Source organism: Micropterus dolomieu, linkage group LG11, assembly GCF_021292245.1.
Source record: "Micropterus dolomieu isolate WLL.071019.BEF.003 ecotype Adirondacks linkage group LG11, ASM2129224v1, whole genome shotgun sequence".
Taxonomy (NCBI): Eukaryota; Metazoa; Chordata; class Actinopteri; order Centrarchiformes; family Centrarchidae; genus Micropterus; species Micropterus dolomieu.
In genome coordinates this window covers 82,968-91,807 of record NC_060160.1, presented here as the reverse complement: position 1 = coordinate 91,807, position 8,840 = coordinate 82,968, and the positions used below count along the sequence as shown (strand labels likewise).

Below are 8,840 nucleotides of genomic sequence, written 5' to 3'. Positions count from 1 at the left end.
CTGGAGGTCAGACTGAGTGTCAGTGAGAAGCAGCTGGAAGATCTGAAGACAGAAAACACAGGTAACTCTGAACATTTAAAACTTACTGTAGATTTATAAATATTATCTGTATAAAGTGGAAAATAATATCCTTTTAGCTAAAACAGTCCAGGTAGTGATTCTTTTAACTGAAACTGTTGAGGATCCAATCAGGTTCCCTGAGGAACTCCTTTATCACCCTGAGAGTTCTTGTAGAAACCTCTGTGTCTTTTTATATTTTGAAGTGGAAATGTGTTTGTGCTGATTTTGTGTTTCAGTTCAGTCTGATAAACTTTCCTTGATGGAGTCCAGCCTGGCAGACAGCCACAACAACTCAGCAGGTAGAGTTAGATTTACATTAACATTTGTATTACTGCTTATGTATCTGTAAATAAATCCAATCTGATTATTGATCAGCTCTGGAGGCCAGACTGAGATCCAGGGAGACACAGCTGGAGCAGCTAGTGAATCACACTGCAGGTAACATCCACTCTTCAATATTACCTTTTATTAATCAATAATTAAACTATTGAATTCGACATTCAACACTTATGTAGATTCATCTGACTGTTAAAGACCAGCAGACAGATGGACGTCAGGACTTTAAAAAATACGTACATTTCCAGTTTCCTGTTTTTGTCTGAACTGTTTTCTGCTGTTCAGATTTGAGCTTCAGACTGAACCAAACTGACGATCGTCTGCAGCAGCTCTCAAACACCAACTCAGGTTTGGACTTAAACTTAATTTTCTTCTGTTTGTGTCAACCAGAAAATATTTCACCGTCACGTTAGTATGACGTTAGTTTCTGGTGTGTTGTCCACTGAACAAAACGTTTCATCCTCCGGTTTTAAAAGACCTTTCAACAATCTGATAAAAAGTTTTTGTTTTTTGTGATGCAGAAAAGTCAGAGGACATTCAAGACCTGGTGAACTTTATTTAAAAGGTTCTGTCTCTGGTTGACAGGACGACCACCTTCATTGTTCTGTGACTGTAAATTAGCAGAAAGATGAAACGCTGTGAAACTGGAGGTTTAAAACCTGAGAGTTTCTGATTTTATCAAAGAAAGTTACAAACTCCTGCTGCGCTGAGTCAGTGTTTATTCAGTTTGAACTTTGTCAAAAGCTGTTTTTTTACAGTTAGCTGCTATGCTATATGCAGCTAGTGCAAAGCTAATTCTAACGTTTGTTAGCAAGAATTAATGTCATTATCAGAGACTCAAAGTTTCTGTGAGTGTGATGTAATGCTATCTTCACCGCGCTGCTAACTGTTTGTGTCTATAACTGGTAACTTTATGATAAATGTTGAAGAACTAATAACATGAATTAAGCCTTTCTTGGCCAGGGTGCCCTTGAAAAACAGATTTTTTCTCACTGGGTCTTTTCCCCTGGTTAAATAAATAAAAGCCAGATTGTTGTTTGCAGCTCTCATTAATGAATAAATTGATTTAGTGATTGATTTGATCTGGAATCCTGATCTACAAAACTTCATTTCAAATGTCAGATCAGATTTTCAAATTAAATGTTTCAGTACCTGTAAACTGAACGTCAATATAATAAAGGTCTTTTTATTTCTTTATAAATGATGACGTTGTTGTGAATCGTGTTTTTATAGCTTTAGCTAAAGGTTAAATCTTTTCCTCCAGGTGAGCTGAAGGTGGCGTTCTCAGCCGGTCTCACTGATTCAGGAGCCGTCGGCCCGTTTGACGAGGAGACGACTCTGATCTTCTCCAAAGTCTTCACCAATGTTGGCCGCGCCTACAACCAGACTGCAGGTAAAGCTTTAAGGCCACACCCTGACGTTGACACACAGGTACACCTTCGAGTTATACATGAATAAAGAATATGAATATGAATATGATCTCTGGTTTTTATATTTGTCGAGTGATTTCTGTATTTTCGACTTCATCCAGCTTAAAGTTAAACTCCACTGATAGTCTGTGTTTGGAGATCATTCTTTAAAACTTTGTTGCTCCTTCACAAAGAAACTCTGATGGTTTGCTAAACACGCTAACACATGGCTACATACTGTTGCGTTTTTTCAGATTTTGAGAAAGGAGAGGCTCAGTCCAATGAAAATTAACAAAAAGATTTAATTACAAAAATTAGTGAATAAAGAGATGGCATTACAGAACAAACAAATAACACTGCAGTGGACTGAAAAGTTGGTCCTCCGTTCAGATTTACAGCTTTCAGTCAAGTCCGAACAGACTGAGCTAAAGCCGCCTCCAGCAGTGGACTGAAAAGCTGCTTCTCCTCCCAGATCCACAGCTTACAGTCCTGATTCTCACAAAATAAATTGTTAATATCCTCCAGGTATGTGGGCGGGTCCATTTTCCTCCAAATGGCTTAGGTCCATAGCCATTGGTCGTCACCCAATTGGGAAGGGTGTACCTTACTGTTCTACCTTTTGGTCAAACAAAAGAGCACCGATCCCAGACGTGAAACCCCCCTTCAATCTACAGGAATAAACAGTCTTTTGCTCTAAACTAATCATAGAGAACAACTGGGCTTGTCTCCAAAATGGTTGACACCTTGACCTATCTTAAGTGTCAATGAAACAGTCAAAACAAAACGGTCCTTCTGGCACTAAACAAAGAGGTGTCAGTTTTCTTCACATTACAAAGAGGATACAAACAATGGTTTAATCAACATTCTAATGCAATTGCCTGGCCTAAAATCCTGCAGTTTTACATTTGAAGAAAAACACTGGAATTAAGTTTGTTGTAACTTTTTAAAACTCAACAATACTCGACTTATGTTGCTGGGACAGAGCAGCTAACTACTTTAGCAACAAACAATTATTTATTTATATTTAGTATGGTGTCCCTGAGAGCTCAAAACACAAGCAAATACAGACACGCTGTTAGTGACACGGAACACATCAGTTTAATTCACTGCAAAGAAACTGATAAACGTTTAATTATTCTGATTGCATGATTCAGATTTGCTAAAGGCTAACGCTAGCTAACCTGCAGATATCTGAACACGTGCTCGCTGTTCGTCAGGTGTGTTCACAGCTCCTGTCAGAGGACTCTACTTCTTCAGCTTCACGGCTGCAGATTACCTGAAGGGATACATGGGGCTCTACCTGCACAGGAACAACCAGCCAATCATCTTCAACCTGGACCTGAACGACCACGGCGGCTACGCCTCCACGTCCAACGGCGTGGCACTGCAGCTGGAGGAGGGCGACGCGATCCGCCTCAGTCTGCCCGCGAGCTACCGGCTCTACGACGACTCCCGAAACTTCAGCGTCTTCTCCGGCTTCCTGCTGTTCCCCCTCTGACAGGACCAGGATCAGGGTCTGAGGGAGAATCTGTGCTACCAGACTGGAACTGATAGACGGGACTTTTGTTTTGGTGGGAATGACTTCTTGCGGTTACAACCAGGACTTCTGAAGACGACGGTGATGTGGAAATTTATCTCTGAAGCTAATGAACATTAATAAAAGAGTCTGAGCGAGAGTAAACATTTAAATATCACAACTCGTATTTCAGCAACGAGAGTCGCGTTGCTGTTCTGGAGCTTTAGATTGGCTGTTTTCTGAGTCATTCTTAACTGGGGGTGGGGGATGTTTTTACTATTTGTAGGAACTGAGTTTGTTTCTTATTTCACCATTATATAACTATACTTCAGTCTCCACCTTATTTAAGTGTCACTCACTTGTTGAACCCGCCTCCTTCAGTTCTCTCCACACAGACCGAACGTACCTCTGCTGCAAACACATCAGCGTGCCTCGCTTCTTCGCGTCTCTCCCTCTATGTCTGCTCCGCTAACTTTCTCCATCAGTAGGAGGCTACGTTATGTAGAGTCGCCATAAAAAAAAACAACTTGTCTTCCGTTCACAGCAGCAGTTGCGCCGCATGTTAGCCTTTCAAAACAAAACCAACGTGGCAGCTAACGATCTGCACTAAAACATCGCTTTACCTGGTCTGTGCCCGGAAAATCTCCACCGTGTCGCGACTGGTAACGTAAAGACTCCGTGTTTCTCTGATAAAGGCTTCAACGTGTCGCCATATATACCTGGGCGGCCGCTGAAGTAAAGCGTATGTGTGGGAAACACTGACTGAACCGTTGTTTTTTTTTTTTTTTTTACAAGCCAGGTCTTCAGCTTTCAGTGTGACGACAACAACTCACCTGTCAGGTGTGTAGAATTTATTCTCTGTGCTTACACCACTTTCCTACCTTAACAGACAAAGTGCTTTATAGTTTGTAAAACAGTATTCACCTATTCACACACCGACGACCTGCTGAGCCACGGCTCGCCTGATGACGCTGCTCCAACACTGAACAGAGCCTGAACAGGTTCAGACGTCCCGTTCAGGCTCAGGAGGATATTATAGTATTCCAGGATTAATTTATGATTTAGATTATACTTTTCATATTTTAGTGTTTGTAGTTTTGAGCTGCAGGATCTCCAGTTTAATCATTCAGTGTTAATAATAAAACCGTAAATCTGTTTCCTCAGCAGCCGCTCTGCTTACAGATTCACGTTGAAGGCGTGTTGTCGTCGTCAGGACGACGAGCGAGGCGTGAAAGAGCGTCAGCTGACTCGCAGCATCAACCAGCTTCTGGCGAAGTTAAAACCCAATCGTCAAAGTAAGTCTCAAACTTTTATTACAGATTGACAAAAAACAGGAAGCATTTCAAACTGAACTTTGTGAGAAAGTTAAAACAAACTGTAGAAACAACCGAACCCCAAAGTTAAACCCAGCCAGCCCCTTCAAGTGATTCTCCCACAATATAAAATGTACATCGGTTAGTTAAAAATGACTTTAAATCCATGATTTTAGAAAAACATGACAGTCAGTGTGTAAAGTTCAGGCGTTCAGTAGTCTGACAGAATAAATACAAACAGAAAGTAAAGTCACACCTGCAGTCTGTAACGTTCATGCTGCTCCTGTAAAAACTCTCTACACGCTAACATCAAGGTTTCTATAACAGTAATCAATAACCCGTTCAATCGTTGTGGTTCCCTCCAAACGAACGGCGGGAATGAAAAAGGAAAAACACCCACGAGTCAGTCGGAAAAACGTCTTTAAAAACTTCAGACGTCGGTCGGACGATTCGACGCGCCGTTCCTTTAAGACGAGGGATTCTTGCATAACAAAGGAATAAAAGTCCAGAGAAAATCAAAATGGCTTCAGATCCTTCATCTGTGAGGAGGAGGGAGATGAAGAGCGTTCAGTCACTCGGCATTGTGGGTACTGATCCTCCTGTGAACGGCCTGCAGCAGCAGCAGAGAGTACTCCTCCAGCAGAGCCGCCGTCTTCACCTCCCCCACCCCTTCCAGCCCCCCCTCCACTCGCAGCAGGCTCGGCGCGCCCAGCGGCAGACAGTCCAGCTCCGCCCTCATTGCCTGGAAGGCCTCTGATAGGACGACAGCCATCTGACGCTGGTCGGGGGCGGAGTCTTCGGCGGAGGAGCCGCTCACCTGGAGAGATTCAGAGAGAGAGACAGGTGAGCATCAGGTCGCTACGAGGTGACGTCATACTTTCCACATGTGACTAAAACGTTCAGCTTCCTCTGACTCACCTTCCTGTACAGGTGTGTCGCCCTCTTGAAGCAGCTCTGCAGCTCATTGGTCAGAGCTCTGCAGGTCTCCACACTGATTGGCTGGTCTGCACAGAGAGAGAGAGAGAGAGAGAGGAGCTAGAAATATGAACGCTGCCGAATGAACCCAGCAGGTCAGACCTGTGATCGCCACGGTCCCACCCAGCAGGTCAGCCTGACGTCTGTTACATTAATACAATCTGGCTCATTCAGACCGTCAGCAGCTAATAATGCAACACTTAGTTTCAGCTGCACCACAGTCATCCTCACTCAGACAGTCCCGTCATCTCCAGCCTGCTAAAAACGCCAGGACGGATCACTGATCACTTTTATACAGATTAAACAGTGATTCCTGCAGTAATGTAGCTCACAGTGTTAAAGATGGATTTTATTCTGTGCTGAGGATAAATCCACGCTGTGCACAGATCTGTCCTCACATCGGTGACCGACTGATCATGAAGCGTCACGTTTGGGTAAAAAACTAACAGCCTGTCTATCAGGGATTTAAAATGTTCGACGGCGTGACTGAGGAAATGAAGCGGTGAGTCAGACAGCCGCCTCAGGCTCCGCAGTCCTGTGAACCCGAGGAGGAGGGAAGAAGAAGAAAAGTAAAAACAAAGAAAGAGGAGTGAAACGTCTCACCCGTCAGAACAGAGCGAGAGGAGGAGGAGTGCGGTGATGAAGAGGAGGATGAAGGTGAGGGGCGGAGCCAGAGCCCAGAGCCCCGACGGAGAGACGACAGGATGAAGGGGTGAAGAAGAAGAGGAGGAGGAGGATGAGAGTCCAAACCTGCGTCGCCTCTCTGCTCCTCGCCGCTGCCACCTGCAGGAGTCTGAGGCTCCTCCCCCTGCCGGCCGGGAGTTACGGGGGAGATGGAGACCGGAGGAGGCCGCGAAGAGGAAGACGAGGAGGTGGATGGTGAGAAGGAGGCGAGGGAGGGCTTGTCGGGCAGCGGCCTGCTGCTGCAGGGGACCCGAGCCTGGAGACCGCGGGGGGGAGGGGCCACCTGGTTACCCAGACTGGAGGAGGAGGCGACCACAACGGGGACAACAGCAACGTGGGGGGGCGTGGCCAGAGCTGCGTTGGAGGGCACCACAGCAACAAGAGGAGGCGGAGTCTCTTTGACCTGAGAGGAGGAGTTTTCTGTTGCCGCCGATGATGTCACTGCGGGATCCTCGGGGTCGGAGATGTTGAGGCCGTCGCCCACAGAGACGGAGCGGGACATCTTGGCCATGGAGCTGGCGGTGGGGCTCATGTAGGACCGAGACACCGCCGGCGTGGAAGAGGAGGACGACGAAGACTTCCTCGGGGTGCTGAGAGCAGGCGGAGCGGCGGCTGTTTCCTGCAGGGGGGACCGGGGAGAGGCGGGGCTTGGTCTCTGGGGAGGCGGGGCTGTGGATGGGGGGCGTCTGGGGGAGGAGGGGAGGGTGGTGGGACGTTGTGGGGGGAGGAGCTGCTGAGGGGGGACCTCCCTGGACAGACGAGAGGACTCACCTGAGGAGAGAGAGGTGAAGTTTAAGTCCTCTGACAGTCTGGATCTTACTGCTCACCTGTTTCCTGATCTGTTACCTGCGTCGCTCAGCAGGTTCTGGACTGACTGAGCCTTCCGCAGTCCGGAGGAGGAGTTCAGATGGGAGGCGGCAGCCCGGGCTGTCGGGCCCAGGTTCCTCCTGGACTCCACCACAGTTTGGACCTTCTTCTTAAGAGGGGATGGCCGGTGCTGGATTGAGGAGGTCTCCTCCTCCACCCGGCTCTGCAGCTGATCTGTACCCTGCTGGATCTGGTTCCCCACCTGAGGAAGCCGTGTTTGGTCCTGGTTTGTTCCGTTCTGGAACTGTACCTGATCTTGAAGTGGGGGGATCTGATCCTGGATAGGTTTTTGGATTTGGTCATGGTTCCATGACACCCTCTTGTCCTGGGTCCGGTTCTGGTTCTGCTCCATCAGAGGTCGGACCTCTGAGACCCGAGGATGGGCCTTCACCTCTCCTCCTCCCCCGGTGGTCCGAGATGGGAGAGGAAGCACAGTCCGACTGAAGAGGAGGAGAAAGAGAAGACTCATTATCAGAACCAGAACCTCTACAGAGGTCAGTGATCAGGATCACTAAACGTGCCGAGTCATCACAAAGTGTGGTTGGATGTTTCACCTTCCAGCTGAATTCTGGGAGAGGAACCTGGAGGAGATGCTGAGACTCTCGCTGGAACTGTGCGACGCTCGGCTCGGACTCCCTGTAACACAGTTCACCTGTTTAAATCCACCTGGTTCAGACCCGGCAGGACCACATAGGAAGAGCAACTCATCTGAGCGTCTTCTTCAACCACTGGACGGTTTGTTGTGACAGCGGTTCAATGTTCACCAGAGAATTCAGTGATCTCGTTAGAATGAATTGATTTTGTGTTTTTAATGCTGGCGCGACGTCAATGTTGAAAATCCAGCAGCTGAAGTTTGTGTTTTGAGTTTTTACCACTATCATGACACACTGCTGGTAAACGACCAGCTCAGCCGTCTGTACAGTTAACAGAGAGGCTTCCCACACAGGCGGAGTGTGCGGTGTCAGCGCGACAGCGACACCGTCGCGCTGACGGTGTCGTAATCGTTGTCGCGCTGACGGTGTCGCGCTGACGGTGTCGCGCTGACGGTGTCGCGCTGACGGTGTCGCGCTGACGGTGTCGCGCTGACGGTGTCGCGATCGCTGACGCTGTCGCGATCGCTGATCGCTGTCGCGATCGCTGTCGCGCTGACGGTGTCGTAATCGGTGTCGCGCTGACGGTGTCGTAATCGGTGTCGCGCTGACGGTGTCGCGCTGACGGTGTCGCGATCGCTGTCGCGCTGACGGTGTCGCGATCGGTGTCGCGCTGACGGTGTCGCGCTGACGGTGTCGCGCTGACGGTGTCGCGATCGCTGTCGCGCTGACGGTGTCGCGCTGACGGTGTCGCGCTGACGGTGTCGTAATCGGTGTCGCGCTGACGGTGTCGTAATCGGTGTCGCGCTGACGGTGTCGCGATCGTTGTCGCGCTGACGGTGTCGCGCTGACGGTGTCGCGCTGACGGTGTCGCGCTGACGGTGTCGCGCTGACGGTGTCGCGCTGACGGTGTCGCGCTGACGGTGTCGCGATCGCTGACGGTGTCGCGATCGCTGTCGCGCTGACGGTGTCGCGCTGACGGTGTCGTAATCGGTGTCGCGCTGACGGTGTCGTAATCGGTGTCGCAATCGCTGTCGCGCTGACGGTGTCGCAATCGCTGTCGCGCTGACGGTGTCGCGCTGACGGTGTC

General features: G+C 48.7%; 2 protein-coding genes across 2 annotated transcripts in view; one reads left to right on the top strand and one right to left on the bottom strand.

The window, feature by feature from the left end:
• LOC123979349 (CAP-Gly domain-containing linker protein 1-like) overlaps nucleotides 1-4,616 on the top strand; it is a 14,443-nt gene extending 9,827 nt beyond the window's left edge. The window contains exons 17-24 of the mRNA XM_046063253.1: nucleotides 1-61; nucleotides 297-359; nucleotides 436-498; nucleotides 682-744; nucleotides 1,661-1,789; nucleotides 3,023-3,423; nucleotides 4,121-4,161; nucleotides 4,486-4,616. Of these exons, the coding sequence (XP_045919209.1) occupies nucleotides 1-61; nucleotides 297-359; nucleotides 436-498; nucleotides 682-744; nucleotides 1,661-1,789; nucleotides 3,023-3,303 (660 nt within the window). The 3' untranslated portion in view covers nucleotides 3,304-3,423; nucleotides 4,121-4,161; nucleotides 4,486-4,616. The remainder of the gene's footprint in view (nucleotides 62-296; nucleotides 360-435; nucleotides 499-681; nucleotides 745-1,660; nucleotides 1,790-3,022; nucleotides 3,424-4,120; nucleotides 4,162-4,485) is intronic.
• A 1-nt stretch (nucleotide 4,617) lies between these two features.
• On the bottom strand, nucleotides 4,618-8,089 carry LOC123979346 (mitogen-activated protein kinase-binding protein 1-like). The gene is made up of 5 exons (XM_046063249.1): nucleotides 7,715-8,089; nucleotides 7,140-7,600; nucleotides 6,360-7,064; nucleotides 5,553-5,638; nucleotides 4,618-5,451 (listed from the first exon to the last, which is right to left on the bottom strand). Exons 2-5 carry the CDS (start codon nucleotides 7,510-7,512, stop codon nucleotides 5,206-5,208), a joined length of 1,410 nt encoding a protein of 469 aa, XP_045919205.1. The 5' UTR covers nucleotides 7,513-7,600; nucleotides 7,715-8,089; the 3' UTR covers nucleotides 4,618-5,205.
• Between the last annotated feature and the right edge of the window lie 751 nt (nucleotides 8,090-8,840).

What these genes read in the sequence shown, in the direction of transcription:
- LOC123979346 (XM_046063249.1), bottom strand. Translation starts at nt 7,512, where the DNA reads ATGGAGCAGAACCAGAACCGGACCCAGGACAAGAGGGTGTCATGGAAC. An exon ending in GGAGCAGAGAGGCGACGCAG is followed by an intron (nt 5,639 to 6,359) that starts GTTTGGACTCTC and finishes CTCTCTGTGCAG; the next exon opens with ACCAGCCAATCAGTGTGGAG. An exon ending in CGACACACCTGTACAGGAAG is followed by an intron (nt 5,452 to 5,552) that starts GTGAGTCAGAGG and finishes GAATCTCTCCAG; the next exon opens with GTGAGCGGCTCCTCCGCCGA.